General features: G+C 37.1%; 1 protein-coding gene and 1 long non-coding RNA gene across 2 annotated transcripts; both read left to right on the top strand.

The window, feature by feature from the left end:
• Positions 4921–6196, top strand: LOC109851224. Its single transcript, XR_002249725.1, has 2 exons — positions 4921–5302; positions 5535–6196. It is a non-coding gene; the product is annotated as an uncharacterized LOC109851224 (long non-coding RNA).
• LOC109821013 (trigger factor-like protein TIG, Chloroplastic) lies at positions 7116–14915 on the top strand. The gene is given in 8 exon segments (XM_020387207.1): positions 7116–7181; positions 12176–12259; positions 13164–13235; positions 13466–13544; positions 13716–13838; positions 13841–13869; positions 14001–14093; positions 14778–14915. Coding segments are annotated over 8 exon segments (684 nt in total).

Genomic DNA, 22663 nt, shown 5'->3' with positions numbered 1-22663 from the left:
CATAAGTAAGGTTTTTTGTCCAAACCAACGATTGTCACGCTTGATTTACAGACTGCTTTGTTAGAATTTAATTATGAACTCTAGGTCCCATTTCCAGTTCATAAAAACATGAACAAGAAAGAAGCAATTTTCCGGGAATGACGTGATCGAAAGTTTGTTGTTTTAAAATAAGGGGGGTAATTTCACATAAAAACCTCTGAACTTTGGACCTACATAAACCCCTGAATTGTTTATCTCATACGACCCCTTTGAACTTTGTAATTAGTGTCTAACAAAGTTCCTTAAACTTAACTTTTCTCACAAGAAGTCTCTTCATATAATTCGCAAATAAATAAAATTCAATTTAGAAAAATCCAAAATATAGGTGAATAGGGTACCTGGTCTATACATGACAAATGTCAAAACCGGAGATTAATTGTTTTCTCTCACGGATATCTTTTTTTTGAGAAAAAGGATGAATTACTGTTAATCATAACAGTAATTCAGCCAGCTAAATTAATAATATCTCACGGATATCTTAATCATTAATTGTAGGTAGTATGATGAGAAAGGATTAGTGTTCGTGACGGTTTTGCGAGACTTCCCAAAGTTCATTCGGGTTTTTTGAGGCACCCCGAAATTTAGAAGAAATTTGTGAAACAACCCAACGTTCAAGAGGGTTGAGATAAACAAAGTTCACGGTGTTACGTGACAAGACCCTAAAGCTTAGGGGTTTATGCGGAATTAACCTTAAAATAAATATTAGCATCATTATTTTGGGGAACCAAATTGACGGGCCTGATTAGGCCCAGCTAAAGCGGCCATGTTTTTTTTTTTTAGCATGGGGTAGGCTTTAATCGGTACTTACTTCTGCTAGTACACGAATCTTGTTATTTCTGACTAGCAATCACGTACAGGCCCCTCTATCGAAAATCATTCTGGAAGGCGGTAAAAAAAAAAAACTACAGTCTGTTAAATCATCGATTCCAAAATTGACAACCGCAATGAGTTTTGCAGTATTCGTACTGAGCCTTGTACTAAATTATAGAATTCTGATTTTACTGGCTTTATTATTTACAATAGTTTACGTATTATTACCGGTGAAGTTATTAGTTATGGGCCTTAAACCTGGCCCTAGTTCACTAGACCCTAGTTAAGTAGGAGCATGATTACAAGCGAACTAAAGATCAAGGGAAGTAAAATAATAATAATATTGAATTAACGGCGCAACGCAATCGATCGTTACGTCGCAAACTTTACGAGGAAAGTGACTTCACATGCTCCCCCGCGAGCGAGCAAAAACGAATTACAGTAGAAGCTTGACCCCCCCTGTTCCACCCCCGCTGCAGCTCAAAAATAGTTACCTCGTTGGAGTTGGCTCGCAACAAGAATTGTTTTGCTCCGTGCAATTGGGAGGGATATTGTAGCTATAGTTGTATGAAACTGTAATATTTTGGATCAGTTAGAGCTGACGACAATCTGCTGTAACAAATAAATGCAGCTGCCGCGCGCTACAAAGTGTGATGAAATCTTTAGTTTGTTTAGCTGACGACTTGCACAGACGCAAGTACGTACAAGAAGTAGTCGAGCTCTTTTTGAGTTGTAGATAAGGTTTTAAGTTGCAATTAACCCTATTTATAACAAATCAATGGAAAGTTCGAAAAGTGTGAAAATCAAAACAACATCGATCTGCAGAGTACAAGTCCTAACGCAAACTATAGATTTTTAAAGGAAGCTGCACAGACAGTTGTAGCTGCTGCAGTTGCGTGCTACGTCAGTTACATCATCTCAGTTGCGTACAAAATGAACACGTACGAAATGAAACACGTATTGCGATTACAGTTTCAGTGAACCAAACGAAAACCTTCCGACTATAAAAAACATATCTCCTGATTAAACAAGGAATCTGCTCGAATAACAATGTGTTCGAAGTGTTTATTTGGCAGCCCTCCAAAACTAGGTCAAGACTAAACCTGAGCCAGTTTTGGGTGATTTTTTTGTTTGGCAAAAAAAGGGTCCAAGGTTGGTCCAGTTTTTTTTAGCAGAAAAATAATCACTAACCTAATTTTAATGTGGACCACCCCTCAACTAATTTGAACTTAAAAAACTAATTTAGAATAAAATTAGGTTAAGACTTTGATTAATTCTAGCCTAATTTTGCCAACCATACCCCCAAAAAAAGAAGAAGAAAAAAAAAGAAAGAAAGAAACATAAGCTTGAATGACATTGAAGTATTGAACCCAGTCGTCATGCCATAAGTCACATGACTCACATCCTTCTGGAAAAAAATAATAGTAACAACTGAAAAAAAACTTTAGGGATACGAGCTTTTGGAAAGAATCATGCTTCACGTTGTTCTCAAGAATCTCAAAGTGAAAGAAACTAAAAAAAAATTGAACCAGCTCGGAGTTCGTGTAAAAGATGACAACGAGAGGAGGCAGACAAAGGACACGTTTCGTCACGGGATCAGTTTCACCTGTCTTAATGCTCATTTTAATCATAGTTAATCATGCTTAATCACCTAACCACTTGATTAATTAACTTCCGCTCAAAGATTTGACGTAGCCCTTAAGCATCTTTTTTTTTTTTTTTCTAACAGCCGCTTTAATTGGATGGCTGTAGTCTTTTCAATGGGGATGCTTTCCCTCACTCTCTCACTACTCTCTAGGGTCCCCAACCAATACAAATGCCCCATTGAGGAAAACCCTAATAAACTCCTAAATAAAATAAAAAAGGTCTAAAATTGAGAGCATGCAAATCAAAACACTCAACCATATTTAATGACCTCGATGTGATCTGACTTGATTTCCCTAAAATGTGGCATGAATTGTGGCTAGGCTTTAGGGCCAGCAATACCCTAGTTTGGTGAATCCTCAGCAAGCTACAAGTCCCAAATCGCACGCTCAAAGCCCTTGTCATGAACTTTTTAGCATAAGAAATTGACTTGGTTTGTCTAACTTTGGCTTGACACCTTGTCCTAAGCTCTACAAGATTGGGAATTGATTATTTACATGTTTGCTTAGGGTTGAAATTCATATTTATAGGAACTTATGGTAGTTAAGTCTTGAATGTGCAACTTCTAAGATAAACCGAGATGAGAATCAATTCAAAGACTTGTGAAGTTGATTACAAGGAAAGGCAAAATACAAATTCGATCAAAACCGTCCACGTGTGAGCGCGCGATTCTCATCGATACAATGTGGAGGGCAAATTTACCCGCCCGCCTCTCTATTTTTCCCATGTCCAAATCAAAGAGAACCATCCATTTACGCGTCGATTTAATTTTTTCAGATAGAATTGAGGCTCTCAAACGTACGTGACCAGTTTCCAAAAGAAGCATCACCCCTCCTGCAGAGCGGGTGTGCATCAAAAAGCTTGTGTTTTTTTGTTGGATAGCAGTATTCCTAATCTTTTAGGATTCCTAATCTATTTTGGTAACATGAGGTTATTAGGATTCCTAATTTGTTTTGTTTTTGGTTTTAGGATTCCTAGTCTGTTTTGGTTTTAGTTTTTCTATATATATTGTTTTTGGTTTTAGGATTCCTAGTCTGTTTTGGTTTTAGTTTTTCTATATATATGGAGATTAGAATCATTCATCAAAGAGAGGAGAATTGTAATCAGATATTAGAGAGACTTTTGAGCATTGAGAGAGGGAGATATTGTGAGCAAGTTGAGAGCTTTGGTTGAGGGTTAGTTTGTGAGTTTTGTGAGATTGTAACCCTTTGTACTCTCCTTGATTTAGTGGAATCTCCCCATCCTCTCCCCTTGGACGTGGGCTATTTGCCGAACCACGTAAAATTGGTTGTCTCGCTATTTGTGTGATTTGTAATAACTTATTTAGGTTCCCCGACATGTCAGTCCTAGAACTGATGAGAGGAAGAGCTGATATCTCACTTGGTTGAGATATTTTGCTTAAGGTTCTTGTTTCCTTTGTGAAACAGGAATTCCTATTGCGACCTGACTCTCTTGTTGTGCTGCCGAAATTTCCGCTGCGCGCAACATTTTTTTTCCACGTACGATATAAAATTCTTGCAACTTGTCCAGCAAGTGTGGATGACGCGTAGCTCAAGATGCTTTGATCGCCGCAGTGCGCTCAGCCAAGCGTTAATCCTAGATCTTGAGGGAGATCGACACGGGGAGCTATACCATTTCGTATAGTTAACCACGGGGCTTGCTTAATTCTAATGGCAATGTCAGAGTTGGAATTTGGGAAGCAGAGGCTGGAGGTGTCTGGGATAAGCATGGCACTCCTCCTTGATTAAAGTTTTAATTAAGGCTAGCTCTCCCTTTACTTTTGATTATTAGTCCAAAGGACCAAAGGTGAAGAGCTAGGTAGACGGGAGAGAGAGAGGGGGTTTAGGCATGTGATGGGGGGGGGTGGAATCAAACACAAAGCATGCGCGCGCGCGCTCCTTTCAACACGCTCTTTATAACTCGTTATTTTATCTTACCCACTTGTTTCTTTACCCCCTAGGCCCTAGATATTTAACAAGTACGGCGCTTAATTTGGACACAACCAGACTCACTCGGTAGGTGAGCTAGCTAACTTAGTCGCCCCCCCGACCCGCTCTCACGGTCAGTCAAGAAATCAATCAATGATCCTTATCCTCTCATTACCATGATTGGGTACTCGTTTGTGCTAACTTTTAGTAACAGTAGCTAGAAACTACTTAGCATGTGAGCCTCATCCGCATCCCATGAGTGCCCATGGGACAAAGGGGGGTGGTCAAATCATGTTTGGAGTGACCCCGCCCCAGGACCGTCTTTGGTTGTTTGGTTGTGGGGGCGAGGCGAGGCTTTTGGCTTATCCATTATATCGATAACCTCCACAAATAATCCATAATTATATATGTCCAGCTAAAAATCTTAAATAATAAAAAAAAAATCTCATTATAATGTGTATAAAGCCCAACTACACGTTGACACGCAACAGGTCCCGTGCAAAGCGAACGCACTCCTGGTCTCTAGCCCGAACAAACTTTTATCCACAGCGATATTGTTCGTCCAAAAGATGCCCTCCCTCTCTCTCTCTCTCTCGGTCAGTCAAAAAAAAAAGCTCCCACATCTCTGCAATGCACACAACATCTGCTAGCAATTGGCTGTCAATATTTGCCGTTTCTGAAGCTGGCCGGGCTGCGACACCTAAAAACGTCTACACGCGGGTCGAGTTAAAACTTGCTTCATTTGACGGAGGACAAAGTGACATGTGTTAGCGGATGGGGGTATGCCGTAATGGGACCATTTTCACGGAGGACGCAGGAAAAGAATGAATGGAAGAAAAATGTATACTGGAGGGCGCACTATAGAAAAAATCATACAGGGAGTAAGTAAAATGAGACGCTCGTTGCTAAACTTGTTGTCATCTTTTAGCGATTCAGACAAATACATATAAAATCAATGAATATAGCTAAAGCGGATGCAAACAGTGGCGTGTCTCTCAAAAAATATTTTTAGGAGAGGCTGGATCTTAATTATCTGTAAATGACAAATGGAAAATATTTTTGGATTTTTCCTCTCAAGAAAATTTTAGTTGTTTAAAAGCTACGTACATGCAGGAGGCCCGGTGACAAAAGCTCCAAATTCATGAGGATTTTGTGAGTCGTCCTATTTGAGGGTGGGCCGGGGGGTATGTGAGATGAACAAAAGTTTAGAAAATTATACAAACAACATATAATTCAACGTAAATACCAACTTAAATTGGTAGAACACATGCATATGTAAGTTTCTCCTTCTTCCCTATATACTTTTCTATTACAAGGGCTTTACAAGATTTTTTTTTTTCAATTTATTATAGAGCTAGGAGAGGATGTAAATGTTAGGAAAGAGTTCAGAGAGGGCTAAAGAGAGGCAAGCTAGCTAGCAGTACGTTCCAGTTGCTTAATTAAGGGGACCCCTACAAGCGAGCTAGTCCCCATTTTTCTTTGCTCTCGCTTCGAGGAAAAGGAGGTCCTCGCTGATTGATTATCAGATTGAGAATGAGGAGGGCAGCACCAGAATCTTCTGAAAATATTATGTTAATGTGTGGAGAGATGAGCAAGTTTGTGTACAACAGGTAAATGATGATTGATGAGATCAGGACCAGCTATTTTCTTATTGCTATTATTTCCTCTTCTGGAAAGGTTTTGCTCAGTGGTTAAATCCACACAATATGTGTGTCTTCAGCCTTTTGTGTATTTTAAGTTTATGCAAAATATATATAGTGCATCATATCGAGAAAGCTGAAGTGCCCTGTCGGTGTAACATATTTTATTACTCTAGTCCCAAAAAATTCCAAAGTATCTACTCCTCTAGTAGAAGTCAAAGACTTACCGTTTATGTTACAGTAAATACTACAGTAAATCAAATCTAATCCTCTACGGTCGAAGTTAATGTTTATACTATAGTAATTTAGTGTAGTATAAACTGTAATTCAAATCAACTCCTCCATACTTGAAGTTATTATTCATGCTACAATATTTTACTGTATCATATATAAACAATAAATATGGGGGAAAACCATTCAGTTCTCTAAAATGCCTCTTGTTGCTTGGATAAATGTTTGTATGGATAGAAAGAGGAGAGGTTTAGGTGTTTACTCTGCCACATCCTGGAATTTGGCAGCAACCTTAAAAATCCTATGGCAAATCCATTCAAATAAGGAGTCTCTTTGGATCAAGTGGGTTCATGGGACTTACTTGAGACGTAATGATATATGGCATGTGATTGCTAAAAGTAGTGACTCCTGGATGTAGAAGCAAATGATCAAAGCAAGAGATAGAGCTGCTCTTTCTTGTGGTGGGATCAATAATCTGTTACAATTGTTGAATACTTGCTACAGGAACACAAAATTTCATATCTCAGTCTTATACCATGATTTGTTACCAGTTACTCTTGAATACTTGCTACAGGAACACAAAATTTCATATCTCAGTCTTATACCATGATTTGTTACCAGTTACTCAGCAAGTGCCATGGCATTATACTAAAATTTCATATCTCAGTCTTATACCATGATTTGTTACCAGTTACTCAGCAAGTGCCATGGCATTATACTGTTTGGGATCAATTGTGCTATCCTAAACATTCATTTATTAGTTGGCTTGCTGTCTTGAACAAATTACTTACTAAAGACAGACTGATGAAGAGAGGGTTAACAAATGTCGGTTCATGCTGTTTATGCTCAGGAGCTGAACTGGAAAACAGGAACCATCTTTTCTTTTCCTGTAATTATTCTTCTGAGGTCTGGAATGGCATAATGTGTTGGCTTCATTTTTGGAAATCGTGCGAGTGGGATCTTATCTTGGAGTGGTTTTGTACAAAGTTAAGAGGAAAAGGATTCAAACAGGAAATCAAAAGAATGGCATTGACGGTTGCTATCTACAATATCTGGTCTGAGAGAAATCTCAGAATCTTTCAACAGGAACAAAGATCTGCTGCTCAATTGATTAAGAGAATTAAGATGGACATGCTATCTGTTGTTCTCAATTCACAAATTCAGGAGGAGTATCGGGACTGGTTGCAAGATTTATGAAACCTGTCAGTTCTTGAAGAGTTCTTGAAGTCTCTGTAATCAATGTATTCAGTTTGATCTCTCAAATGCTTTGAGATCTTGATGTATATACATTTCTCTCATTGGTACATGAATAAAAATTTTCATTGACAAATATATATATATATATATATATATATATATATATATTTGTCAATGAAAATTTTTATTCATGTACCAATGAGAGAAATGTATATACATCAAGATCTCAAAGCATTTGAGAGATCAAACTGAATACATTGTTTAAATCAAAAAATGTATTAAAACCTGGATCATTCTTTAAGCATAGATGAGCAGATATGAGTTCTAATTTTTAGCATACGATAACTAAATTAAATATATTAAAATTTAGAAGAAAATAAATTTAAAATACAATGCTTAAAAATATAGATCGAGGGTCGTGGTGCACACTAGTTTTAAAGAAAGAGAGCGTCTTTGTACTTAAGGTTACATTCAGGGGTCACGCATGCGCTCAAGGGAGAGCGCATAATTGTTTTTTAAGACTAATGGGACGAATACATCATCAACAATGGAACCCGCACTATATGGCCACTAGATCACATGCGGGTGCATAATGCACGTTCGAAAAAACCCAACTTATCGAATTAATTAGTTCAATATGAAAATTAAGAACAGTTTTGAGAGTAACTAGAGGAATTATATATATTGTTTAAATATTCCTATTTGTTTCCTCGCTCACGGCAATTAGTACAACTTAAGGGAATAAACTTGTATCTAAAAGATACAATTGAAATAATATTTCCCGCATTTGAGGTGAGACTAAATTGTAGAGTTGAATTTGTAATCGTCTATAATCCACCTCAATCATTTAGCATTTGAGTTAATAGTATATGGGACGATAGTACTTCCATAAACCTAGTTTCGATTAGCTATTTTTTTTTATTTGTATCTTGATTTTATTAATTAAAATTTGGATGGAATTCTAATGTAATACATAACATCCTTGGCTTTTTTGGTGTTTAGACGTACATGATAATATGCTTCCATAAAAGAAATTTATCTTTCTCTTATATATACACATTTTTCAGTCTAAAATGAATATTTAATTATATGGATTCTATCTATATGTTTATGTCAAAATACTGATCAGAACGTACCGGAAACAAAATAAAGGACTGGTTTTTTTTTATCAAATTACCTTTTTACCCTTCCAACGATCTTGTCCGGTCTGTTAATTTTTCGAATGGGTGGCACTAGGGGCACACCCCCAACCACATCCCAAACCGCACACCCTCTCTCATGTGCTACAGTACACCGGGCCCCGCATGGGATTTTAAAATTTTAAAATCCCATGCGGGGCCCGGCGTACTGTAGCATATGAGAGATGAGGTGTGGTTTGGGATGTGGTTGGGGGTGTGCCCCTATCATTTTCCTTTTCGAATTATCCTCCCTCGGATCAATATTGGATAGTCGTACAATAGACAAAGCTAGCTCAAAACCATTACTTGAACCTTAAAGTCTTACCGTCATCATCACGGAGAGGAATCTGTGGAAATAACCAGGGCATGGACAAAAAACCTTTATAATTAGCAAGTGACGTTGACATCACTTCTTCGAAAAAGAAATGACATCGACATTAAACCATCAATTTAATCTTCCCAAATCGTGCCAAGGTTATGACGCTAATTATAGAGCCCCCCTTTTATGTGGGGCCGGGAACATTATCCGTCCTTTACAACCGTACGTAGGCAGTGTAAGCCAGCAATCCTTAATCCTGTTACTGTACCAAGGCTTACCCCAGCCACATATTGCACATGGAGTAGCTCTTATGTAATGTCAAGGTCCTCTCAATCCGAACAACAGCACACTTAAGCAACTTATGACCGTGTTGAGAAAGTAACATTTCCCAACGCATCTAGTGCAAAATAGAGAGTAAATTACAAAAAAAAAAAAAAATTACATTTTAAAAGTTTTAACTAATGTCAAGGTTAGAGTTATAACTGGTTAAATTGGAGTTTGTGGCAAAAATTTGCTTTGAGAGTAGCAAATAAAACTTCAGTATCCAAGTCAAAGGTCTCTGTCACTGCACCAAATTCCTAAACTTGCGATGACGATTGAGGGTTATAAATTTATGCTCTAATATTATACCCCTGCTACTTGTAGCTTGAGCTCCGTTTCGTGCACTGAAACCTAGAATCACAGAGCGATGTCTTTTTAAAATCATCTTTAAAAACTCATGGTTGGTATTTGAATTTGGATTACTCTAATGTCGTTTTCAAAGACACTGCAACGATAGCAAAATTCTAGCATTGTGGCGAAAGTTGAGCGTTATGAACTCAAGTTATGAGAAAACTACATAATGACTATTAGTGTGTCATATTTCTTATTTTCAGTTACAAAATTGGGTAAATTTCACAAAGCAACCATGAACTATTAGGGTTTTCCAAAAAAATCATAAATTATTTTTCTATAAAGAAAAATATTACAAGCGTCCAATTTTGTAGAAAATACCCTATAACTATGTTTAATGACGTTAAAATGTCTAGAATACTCCTAACAGCTAGCGAAGAAGGAAAAGAAGATGAGAGAATAATTAATATGTAACATAAATAACGATCAAATACAATAAATATGTCACGGATGTATCACGTCAATTCACACTAATGTCTATCAATTATGGTAATCTAGCGAAAAATTAATGATGTTTTCTTTAAGGATAAATTACATTCTGATACCCTGAAGTATGGTGTAGTTACAAGAGTGATAGTGAAGTTAGTGTATCAACACAAATATATTAACCTTGAGATTACTGATTTCAATTATATAAACGACGTTAGAATCTAACAACGAGTTACATCATAATCTGCTAATGTTAAGTTATTTTTTAATGTTATAGGATCAAGTTTAGGATTACAGCTAGGACTAAAGTTATGATTAAGCTTAGCAAAAAAAACGCTAACCATTAGAATTCTTGTTAGGGTTATAAAGATGTAAGTTTAGTGAATAATCATAACCCTATTTCTGACCCTAACCAAAACCCTAACTCTAACCTTAATGCTAACCAGTATCTAACATGAACTCTAAATTAGCAAAAAATGATAGTGTTAAACTTGTCGACGGATTCTAGGTTTGCTCATTATTTAGAATAAGCAATATCGGAATTAAGAGTGTAAGTACGCAACTAAATGCCTGAATAGAATAGTCCCCAACTATAAAAACCAAATACCGATTACATCCTAATGATACCTCCTTGGAAGGCCCCACTACCACATAATGGGTCTATGGGGACGGTTGGTGGGGCGCGGTTTAAAACCGTTCCCTTTGCTTCCTAAGGAAACGGTTTTGTGACGGTTCTAACTGTCACAAAGAGAGTATAAGGCAACGTTTTAAACTAAAACGTTGGGCTTGAATTAGACTTGCAATAATATTTTGTAACGGGCTAATGGAACGGTTTTAATATGGGCTTGACGCCCAAACTTGAAATCCCCGATCAAAACAAACCTGAAATCCCCGACTTCGCCTCGCTGAGCTCTAGGGTTTTTCTCGTGATTGTCGATCTCCTCTTTCGTCTGCCACCTCTCCTCGACGGAGCAAAACCCCGCTCATCCGCCGAACATCTCGAACTCGTTTCGCTTCTCTCCTCGGCTCCCTCACACCCCTCCGTCCGCCGCCTCTCCTTCACTTCCCCTCGTCCAACACCTCCACTTGTTCGGACCATCTCCTCTCCTCAAACCATCCCGACCTCGTCCGCCACCTCTCCTCAATTTGCAGTCATCCCGCCTCCACTCCAATTCCCCTCGTTCGCCGACTCTCCCCGACTCCGTCTCGTCCGACGCTTCTCTTAACCTGAATCCAACCGCTGCCCTGTGAGTACTTTATCTTTAAGCCCTAAAGTTTTAATTTTTCTATTTTCTCTATTTACCAAATATTTATTCAATTTTACAAATTAGGGCTTTGCTATCTCAGTTGATCTTTTAAAAGGGTTGAAAATTCTACTTCTTTACTTGACAAGGTAAATCCTCAAATTCAAATGATTTTTTTTCATTATTTTGTCTAAATTAGATTGATTTCATAATTTTATCTTTAAATTTCAGATATCTGTTAAAAAAGCTCATATTCTCTTTGTTGGGGGTTCTGAATCTTGGCACAGTTCCATATTTTCTACCACAAAAATTTACTGAAGTTATTTTTATCTTGATGCATAAGATAAATGTCAAGTTCCATAATCAGGCATAACTTTAAATCACTAGGACACAGGTCAGGAATTATAGTCCCTAGTTATAATTAGCCATATTTTCTGAACTTTGAGGTCAATGATTTTGTATGTGAGTATAGTGATTTCCCTTTGCGTCTGTAATATCTGGACGTAGAAAATGATCCCTCATTAGTGAATGGGTGATATCCTATTATTCCTACTTGTTATGCTTCCCTTTGCGTCTATAATTTCCCTCTTTTTTGCATATCCAAACTGATGGTTGGTAAGAAATCATGTCATTTTCATAGATGGCATCATCTTGTGGGTGCAACCATCAAACAGTGATGAATTAATCTACATCTTCAAGCAGGAGACTTGGGGATAGAATGTTGTTCATTGATTTAATTGCCCAAAAAGGGCACTGGATTTCACAATTAAAAGATTGACGATGCTTCTATCTTGTTTTTATAATTCCTTCTTGATGTAGCGTTTGGTTTTGATGTACTTTATAGGTTGACGATTTATCAAGGGAACCACAAGTGGAACGAGAACTGATGCTTGTAAAACTCAACGTTGATCCAGACAAGCGCCATGAGGTATAATAATTAATTTCATTTTTAATCTTATACAATAACCTTATATGAGATGAAAATCTTTTGTTCATGCGATGAGTATTTTACTTAAAACAATTCATTTTGTTTTCTCCCTCGATGCGGAAATGGCAGTGGTTTTGCTGCAACCTTGGTGAATCATCTATATCATTAACATGATGTGGTAGTAATATAGCTAGATACACTATTCTGTATATAATGGTCATTTGACAATCATTATAAGTAACAGAAGAACCAATGTAAGTTTAGAGCATTTAAAATCAAGAAGTAAATGTTATGTCATTCTTCGTTAATTCCCAGTACTGCGTAGAGTTTGTATGAATTTTTAAATGGAAATAGATATCACATTTTATACTCATGTGATGCTCCTGCGATTCAGTAAGAGTGATGTGGATACATGCTGCTAGTAAATATCTTCCATATTCCATAAAAAAAATTATTTTGGAATATCTCCTTCGATGTTTAGTAACAAATTTTCAGTAGATTACTGATGTCTTCAACTTTTAACATATTTTGAATGCATGCAAGCGTTATGTTACTAAATACAGTTTTTAGCATCAGTTTTACCCTGAAAATTTCCATGTGAGTTATTGTTTCTTTGAGTAAAATGATTTGATACCATATAGTAATCACATTTATTACAAATCATGGGTCTGGTTGATATTTTCTGAATAAAAGTCGTTGATATTTCAGAAGATTCACTGACCATTGAGGTGACAACTGTTGAACCATAATCAATGCTTTATAAACCTAACAACTGGATCCATTTTAAAGGCCAAGGATGCAAGTAACTGAAGTCCACCTTTTGGGGCTAATGCCAGAGCTATCAATGGTCAATCTGAACTTTCATCTTGGGTATGTATCTTCCAGTTTAACATTCTCTTGTCAGAACATCATTTTACACGGCGTTATAATTAAGTCTCCAAGAGCACTGAAATTTGTAACCAATAGAGGCCTGCAGGTAAATTTTGACAATTTAGATTAGTAGTGAGCCTTCTGTTTTGTGGTACATGGTCCTGTGCCTCTTTCTGCTATTAGCTACTAGCTTTTCCTCCAAGGAAGTTTACACCGTCTACAATTTATAATCTTTTGAAAGATTAATGTATAAATACAATTTGATATTTTTGTAGAATATAGTTGAAAGAAAGCGAATTTTGGGTGGGGTTTAATTCTAGTTTTGTAATTTTATAGATTAATGATCTTGTGGTTCTTGATATATTTGCAACAACAGTTGAGGAAGATGAATCAAAAGCCCAAAAAATTCCATCTGGTTATATACAATCATATACGACATTGACGTAATCCGTCTATTCTTTATGTTGTAGTGGTGCTTCTGGTAAATGGAGAAGTTTGTAGAGTTTTATTTCCTAATCCTACGTTTGTAAGCTTCACTTAGTGTCTTTAACCACTGTGAGTGAACCTTATCAGTTTCTCTTTGCAGGATTTCACTTGGACACAGAAGAAAGTGACAACCTCCTTCCTGGATTTCTTGATGCCATTTCTGGAATTAGGCCAGATGAGACAAGGTCATTTCCTCTTCAGTTTCCTGAATCATGGGAACAAGAAATCTTCGAGGTGTTAATTCTCAATTTACTGTAAGTTTCACTATCCCCTAGTAACTTCATATTAGATTTGACAACAATTTGGATTTTATGACCTTGTTGATCAGTTTGCTGCAAGTGGTCTAGTCATAACTAATTCAATTGCTTGCACTTTCTACTTTTAGGTTGTGTGCAAATAACTCTTTTATAGAGAACTACCCAAATTGGAGGACTCTCTTGCTGAAAAGCTCCTTCCTGGATGCAGCACCCTAAATCAGGTTAGTTTCATCTTTTTATTTTTTTCCTTAGATATATGTATCTTTAAAGTTACTATAATCATACCATAATTTTTTATAAGCTGATAACTTTCAAAACATGGCTATGCAAGACATGGTACTGGAATGAAGGATGTTTTCTCTAACTTCGGGTTGCTAGTAGCTTCATGTAAGTGTTTCCTAGGTTCAAGAAGCAGTATTCGAGAGATGCAAAGAAGTTGAACAAATTGCAATTAATATTTCCAACTCATTATTTTGCAGCTAATTAATATTTCCAGTTGTATTCGCCATGTCATCTGTCCCATGGATCTGTCCCATTTTTGGGTCCTCCTAGCAACACTCGAGTTCATTAACTCTATAGTGAAATGTAACTATACTTCTCCCACCTTCAAAAGGAAACTATTTCTAGTTCTTAGTTCTTATCTATATAAAGAATTATGAGGCAATTAAATTTCAAACCAAATTTGGAGCATTTTCCTTAAAATCTATTGATATAAAATATGTTTTTGTTTTTATTGAACTCTTTTGTGCTTCATATTTTTTGATCTTGCACTTTATTTTAAGTGGGCAATTAAATTTTGAGGTAGCCTTTTCCATAGAGAAAATCTTTTTTTAATTCCTTATTTGTAATCATTGAATACATGTTTTAAAGTGTTGATGAGGTACTGAGGGTTGATTTTGTTGCAGTATCCGACAGAAGAATTGGTTAAAGAGTTGCAAAACTCTGTGGCAGAGTTCAAACGTCATAATCATGAGTATGATGAGGAACACATCAAAGATCAGAGTAATTTAAAATCACCTGCTGTGGGATTAACTTTATCTTGACAATTTACAAATTATGTATACCAATGGAGACCTTTTAGTTAAACAGAAGATGATTTTTGTTTTAATGAAAGAGGAATTTTAGTCATGTACTTCGGACAAAAGAAAAAACTTGTACTAAAGTCATTGTAATGATCGAATAAATTGTTCCTTATGTTTGGTTGTTAATTTGCTTGCAAAATTTGGAGTTTTATTTCTTTGTTTGTAACATGAGCAGGTATAAATCATGGAGTTTTCATTTTGTTTTGTTCTTTTTTAATTTTGAAACTGCGGGTTAAAAATGTGTGATATATTTGGATGATTTGGTTTTGCACGGTTAAAATTGAAAACCGTCCCCATTGCTATATATATCTGTCCCATATATTTACATCCGAAAACCGTCCCCATTGCTAAAAACCGTCCCTATAGCTAACTGTCTTCTTTGGTATAAAAACTATCCTCGTAGATCACAAACAAAACCGTTCCCATAGACAATATAACCATCCTCCTAGGTCAAGCTCGAAACCGTCCCCCTGGTGTGTAAGCGTCACGGTAGCTTAAAATTAAAACCGTTCCTGTTGCCAAATAACCGTCACTATCTGCAAAAATATTAACTGTCCCCATAGGTAAACCGTCCCCAAATGTTATAAATGGGAACAGTTCAAAAACCGCGCTACTTGGATCATGAACCGTCCCCTTAGACCAAGCACTACGGCGACAAAGGCATCGGATGAGTAACTGTTCCCTTAGGCCTATGAGAACGGTTTTATTGTCTAGCGGGACGGTTATAAACCGTCCCCGTAGACCCATTATTTGGTAGTGCCCCTAAATGCCTGAATGAACATCACCTAAAAGACCCATCGATCGATGGATAGAAGTGCTAAACTCCATCTCGGTCTTCTTACTCATACTAATGTGCTCAAAGACTTCAATCTGTAGGTCAAAGCACTCCTCAATAACCATACATGGCATAACCAATCAAATATCTCAGCCTCAACAAATACCACAGTCTAACCAAATCCAAAGAAGTCATCAGCTCTCTACCAATCACCGTGCTTATAATCAAATAATACAATTCTTCTTCCTGACACCCTTCATCATAATCATGGACCCAAATGTGACCTTCAAAAATGCATCCTCTAAGGTCACCCGATAGCATGTTGACTCCAAAACTCCAAGTAAAATGATGTTCTTTAACTAAGGAACGAACCTTACTTCATCCTAATACGATGTTCTTCTTTAACTAAGGAACCAACTCTCACACATCCTAATACGAACGGTACTGATACTATCAATAGGGCATTCATGATTATTACCCATGAGCACAACATCCCCTCTTTCTAACTCCTAAAAACTATAGAACCAATCCCTCCTAGGGCAAATATGGTGAGAGACACCTGAATCCAACATCTAGAGTCGGAAACACAAACTGACGATAGTGCTAATGAGTAGGCCGAAGAATCCAAATTTGAATTGTTGCCACTAGTCTTGACAACATTCACCTCTGAAACTTGAATAGCTTTTCTCGTATTCTTCCCGGCTCGATCTGTTAACTTTGGGCATTCGGCTTTCTAATGTCCATCCTCTTTATAAAAGGCACACTGATTCTTACGAACTCCAGGATGTACCCCTCTAGACTGCGATCTCCTACCATGGTTTGGACTATTTGCTCTTACGACCAATGCCTCCGTTACCGGCTCAACTGAAATCTCCTTACCCTTCTTTCGAAGCTGATAATTCACAAATGCAGTGGTGATCTTACTATGCGAAAGAGATGCCTTCTCATTAATAAGAATAAGAACAAAGGTCTCATATTCCTCGTCGGATAAGGAACTCAACAATAACAACGCATTGTCATCATCTTCAATCATTACATCTACATTCGTCAAATCCGTAAGAAGCTTTGTGTAGTGGTTTATGTGATCACTAATGGAGGTTCCTTTCTTCAATTGAAAGCGATAAAGCATCCTCTTCAAAAGCAAGTGATTTTCCACACTCTTCGTCAAATACTTACTCTCTAGGATCTCCCAAATTTTCTTAGCCGAAGTCTCATTGATCACATCATATTTCAAATCTTGACTTAAATAAGATCTAATCACACCACATGCCGTTCTATTCATCTTTTTCTAAATCTTCTCCTCAATGTCGTCCGGTTTTTCGTCCAACTCTAATGTATCTTCTAAATTTTACGCGTTGAGCGCATTCAAGACTTCACATCTCCAAAAATTAAAATTATTTGTGTCATTAAACTTCTCTATATTTATCTTCATAGAGTGGATATTCAAACTTTAGTCAGTCTTCACACCGGAAGTACCCTCCACAACTCCTTTCTCGACCATCTTTCTCAAAGCACCAACAAAATAATGTGGAGCAAACGAAGAATAGATCCAAACTAAAAAAGAGAGATTTTTATCTCTAACTAAAACCCTAACAAGGGCCTCCGAAAGATCTCACTCCACATGACGGAAACGAGATTCACAAATAGGAAAAATCCTACATTTATCACCAACTACAGTCCTAGACAAACTTCCAAAGCGATCTACTCCTCTAATTAGCCCAAACGTAGCCCAAGTTTTGATACCAATTATTGTGCATGCGGAAGCCACCAAACCTATGTGCTTTGATAAACCAAACCAAACAAACGCCGAGAGAAGGCCAAACAAACCAATATAACGGCACAACCACAAACAACCAATTTTAATGTGGTTCGACAAGTTGCCTACATCCATGGGGCAAGAAGGGGGTCGCGTTTTCATTAATAGAGAAGAAGAGTACAAATTAAGATTACAAATCACTCGAACTCACCAATTAATCTCACCAACAAATCTCTAATTCTCTCTAAATAAAACCCTAACTAATAGCTCAGAAAATACCTTTTTCTACGCTCCAAACATCCCCACAACAAGTCCTACAAACCCTCAAAATTATATTCCTATTTATATCAAAACAGAAACCCAAACAGAATCCAAATAGAAACTCAAACTGTGCAAAAAAACCCGCTATAAGTCAACTTAATAGGGGTCATAAGTCGACTTGGCAGAGCGAAAAATACCAACTGGAGAACATATCGTAAGTCGACTTAACAGTACTGATAAGTCGACTTGTTAGAGCCCAAAACAACAATTCCAGAACAGAACATAAGTCGACTTATGCACAAGTATAAGTCGACTTACCATAAGTCAACTCATGCATGTGCATGAGTCGACTTATGACACATAATCTGCAAAATCTGGACCAAAATCTAGAATTTCCTGAATTCTCCACAGTGCACACAAGAGAGGTAGATATGTCACGACAAAGCAGATGATAGCTATGGTCACAGGACGTCTCAGTTGGGGTGTAGGTGCTTCGATTTGAAGTGTAAAAGAATAGAAGACTCTAACAGGAGAGACAAAGTTTCAAGACGGCGATGATATATCTTTAAGGGAGTTTGAGAATCAAATCTAAGATGGAGATTGTTGGGATTGTGTCTTTGATTCTTTCTATAACTTCATGAGAATTAGATAATGTCAGAAATATATCATGATTAGAAAATTATGTCTCATCATGATTAGGAGTTTGAATCCTATTCTAATTAGGAAGTTAGGCTAGAGATATGATTTTGATTTCCCTATATATATTCTTCTATTGTTGGAGAAAAAACCAAGTGGATGAGAGAGAGCCAATATTCTTGTAATCTAGGGTTAGTAGAGGACGAAACCAGATTCAAGAATATTGTGCGAGGCGAGGGTTTCGTAGTATTTGTCCGTGCAAAAAGTTACATCATTGTAAGAGGGTTTCGTAGTTTTTGTCAGTGTAAAAGATTACATCATTGGGAGAGGGTTTCACAATCTTTGTCCGTTCAAAAGATTATAAGGAGAGGGCTTTGGAGATAATATGATAGTTGATTGTATATGTGAGGTTGAGAGATTGAGAGACGATAGTTGGGTGGTTACTCTTGTAGTTCTCCCTAATACATAGTAAATTTCTCATATTGTTGCTCGTGAACGTAGGTCAAAGTTGGTCGACTGAACCACGTAAATCTCGGTGTTCTTTTTTTTTATTGTAGTTGCTTTCTATTTTGTTGATTGTGTGTTGGTTTCTGCGGAGCTCTTAGCATGCAGGGGGGACTTAATTTCCCCAACATGTTGTTCTCTCCTTCACGTAAGTATCGGTCATTTCATCGAAGAGAACTTCTCTTGAAACACTGCCATGAAGGATAACAGGACACGAACCCAACGTCAAAGTACTTGAAAGTAATACCTTAACCATCTCCACTTCTCTCTTAAACAATAAAAGCTTTATACATCAACAAGAGCAAGTGACAAAAGGGGGAGGAACTTATCAAAGATGAAACTTACTATGAGCAAGTGACAAAAAGGCGGGGGAGCTTATCAAGATGAAACTTACTATAACAAGCCGCCTCCGTTTTGTCGTTGATGTGAGCGGGTGGGGGTATAGTTACTAACTTGAGAGCACGCGCTTCTTTCATTTTGATTGGACGGGGGGAAAAGTTCTGACATAAATGGTTTTGTCCTCATTAGTAGGTTGACACGTGCGAGAGATAGGGCCTAGGGTCCCCAAGTTCACATTAATTTGGGCACGTCTCATTCCCTGTGCATTTCCCATTGGTGCTACCCATGTGAACGTAGTCCTTTCTCTCACCGCAAGTGGCCGGCGTTTAATTTGAATTGAGCTAAATATTACCAAAGTGAGTATTTATCCTATTCAGTCTATGGCCGTGTTTGTTAACCCCAAATAAATTGCTCTAAGTGGTACAACTTTGGGTCAAATTTTTATTTTTAAGTTTTTTTTGGTCAATGAAAATTTTTATTCATTACCAAGTATGAAAATGAATTACATATTCCTAAATAGCAATCAGAGCCTGAATTAGCTCCAGTCTCTCATGCCAATCTCTCTATGTGTTCCTTTACATGAATTGGAATATTTACATTCAGTAGCTTAGAGTATAAACTGATTTTTAGTGCACGAAAAAGAGTGTCAGAATCACGTGCACGTCCTTGGAAAATCCTGAAATTCCTCTCCTGCCAGAGTATATATACTGATGCTGATAGAACCATCCTTTTAAGCTTTGCTTTAAACCCAGTCCCTTTCAAACTCATGCTAAACCAATCTGAAAGATGAAGCCAGCTACACGTCTTCCAGTTGAAGCCAACCCAGTCCATTGCTTTATTCCAAAATGTCGATGAGTATGGACATTCAAAGAATAAATGTTTGCAGGTTTCTCTTTGATTAGCATCAGAACATAGAACACACTGATTTGAATTAAGTATCCTCATCTTGCAAAGCCTGTCTTGAGTTAATAATCTTGAGATGGAAGCCAACCATAATATGAAGGAATGTTTAGGATAGTGCCAACCACCCCAAATAGTTCCTGATAATGGTGCTGAAGGGACCTGCTGGTTGAGACTCTTATACATAAGAGAGATACTGAATTTATCTCCAGTGCAGCAATTATTGATGACTGAAATCAGATTATCAGTGTTATCAAATTTCAAAACTAACAAATCCCTTACTTTCAGAATTTGTTTCCACATCCAAGAGTCATTTTTCCTATTTTGTACCTGCCAAACATTATACTGCCGCAAATAGTTCCCATGTATCCATTTAATCCATAGGATGTCTTTCTTATTGTGGATCATCCATAACAGCTTGGCAGCAGAAGCAAAGTTCCAGAATTTTGCTGAATACACTCCCAGACCACCCTGTTTGTGGTCCTGACAAACTGCAGACCAAGCCACCAAGTGTAACTTATGCCCCCATAGGAAATCAGCACACATCTTGTCTATCTTCTTTAGAACTTTGATTGGTAGAATGTAATTACTAGTCCAAATCATTTGAATCCCCAAGATTACTGACTTTATCAGCTGCAATCTCCCAGCATAAGACAGTGTTTTGTTATTCTGCCAATTTTTAAACTGAGAGGATATTTTGCTTATAAGAGGAGAACAATCAAGCCAAGATAATCTTTTAGAGATTAGAGGAACTCCCAGGTATCTCATTGGTAGAACCCCTTCAGAAAATTTGAGATATGAGCAAATTTGAGCTTTTAAATCTTCATCAATACCACTCAAGAACACTGAGCATTTAGCAGGATTTGGTTCCAAACCTGAAACATCAGCTTTACCATATCAGCTTTACCAAACAGCAGGAGATCATCTGCAAAAAATCAGATGTGAGATTTTCAATCCATTGCATTTGGGATGAAATTTGTATAACCTGTCACCCTTGAGAGTATCCAGCTTTCTAGATAGATATTCCATGCCGATTACAAACAGATATGGGGACATAGGATCACCTTGCCTTAATCCTCTAGCACCTTGAAAGTACCCATGTAAAGTTCCATTAATTGGCAGAGAGTATTTTGGAGTAGAGATGCATACCATTATCCATCCAATCATATTATCAGGAAACCCCAGTCCTATCAACATCCTCTTGAGGAATTCCCAGCTTATTGTGTCAAAAGCTTTCCTCAAATCTATATTTAGAATGGCTCTTGGAGATGTTTTTTTCCTAGTGTAGTGTTTGATGAGTTCATGAGCTAGGAGAATATTGCTGGAAATAAGCCTCCCCTTCACAAATGCTTTTTGAGCATCACTAATCAAATATCCCATAATTTTCTGAATCCTCATAGAAATGATTTTTGAAATGATTTTGTAGACACAATTACAGCAAGCAATTGGCCTATAATCAGTTGCATGTTGAGGATTGTGCACTTTAGGAATCAGTGTGATAGCAGTGGAATTGAATGTACCCAACAATTTACCAGAAATAAAGAATTCTTCAATTGCTTCATAAAGATCCTCTTCAATTATACTCCAAGAAGCTTTGAAGAAATAAGCACTGAAGCCATCAGGTCCTGGACTTTTTTCATTTGATATGGAGAAAACTGCTTGTTTGATTTCCTCTCTGCTGACAGGAGAACTAAGCATATTCCTATGCTCAGTTGATAGTAGAGGGCCATTGGATATCACCTCTGGATCAGGCATCAATGTAGATGTTGAAGTACCAAGAAGGTTTTTATAAAAGTCTAGGAACTCAGTAACAATATCAGACATCTCAGTTAGTCTGTTTCCAGCCCTATCATACAGAGTCATGATTCTGTTATGATGCCTTTTGTTCTTCATCACAGAGTGAAAGAAATGGGAGCTTTTATCAGCATGAATCCCCCAGTTAATATTAGCTCTCTGCCTATAGAATGAGATTTCACAATCCAGGAGTTTAACATATTTAGTGGAGCTTTCTTTTTCCTTCTGAATCAAGGTAGAATTGAGAGGATCTTCATTGAGTTGCATCTGAATATCAGTAAGCTCTTTTTTAGCTCTAAGGACTTGTTCACTAATATCCATGAAGTGTTTTTTGTTTAACTCCTTTAGGGCTGGCTTAAGTTTCTTGAGTTTGGTATGGAGTTTGAACATCATATAACCATGAAATTCCTGATCCCAAATTGATCTGACAGTTTGAAGGAAGTCAGGATGTTTGACCCACATATTGTAAAATTTAAAAGGTTTTTTCCCTTCAATAATATCATCACCTATAGTAATTTATTTTTAAGTTTAAATTGTGTCCAAGTTAAGTTAGTTTTTTCTACTTCAAGATCTATTTTTAAATTAGTTTTTCATAACAAACCTTTATATGCACTAACTTTAGCTTAGTTAAGAAAAAACTAGTTTTATTTTAATGTTGCTATTGATGTCAGTTATCTAACAGGAGGTTGTATGTGGATTATGTGTGTGTGTGTGGTGTGTGTGTGTGTGTGTGGGGGGGGGGGG

Source organism: Asparagus officinalis, chromosome 8 (genome assembly GCF_001876935.1).
Source record: "Asparagus officinalis chromosome 8, Aspof.V1, whole genome shotgun sequence".
Lineage (NCBI taxonomy): Eukaryota > Viridiplantae > Streptophyta > Magnoliopsida > Asparagales > Asparagaceae > Asparagus > Asparagus officinalis.
The sequence above is the reverse complement of the archived record's forward strand: the minus strand, read 5'-3'. Positions and strand labels throughout refer to the sequence as shown.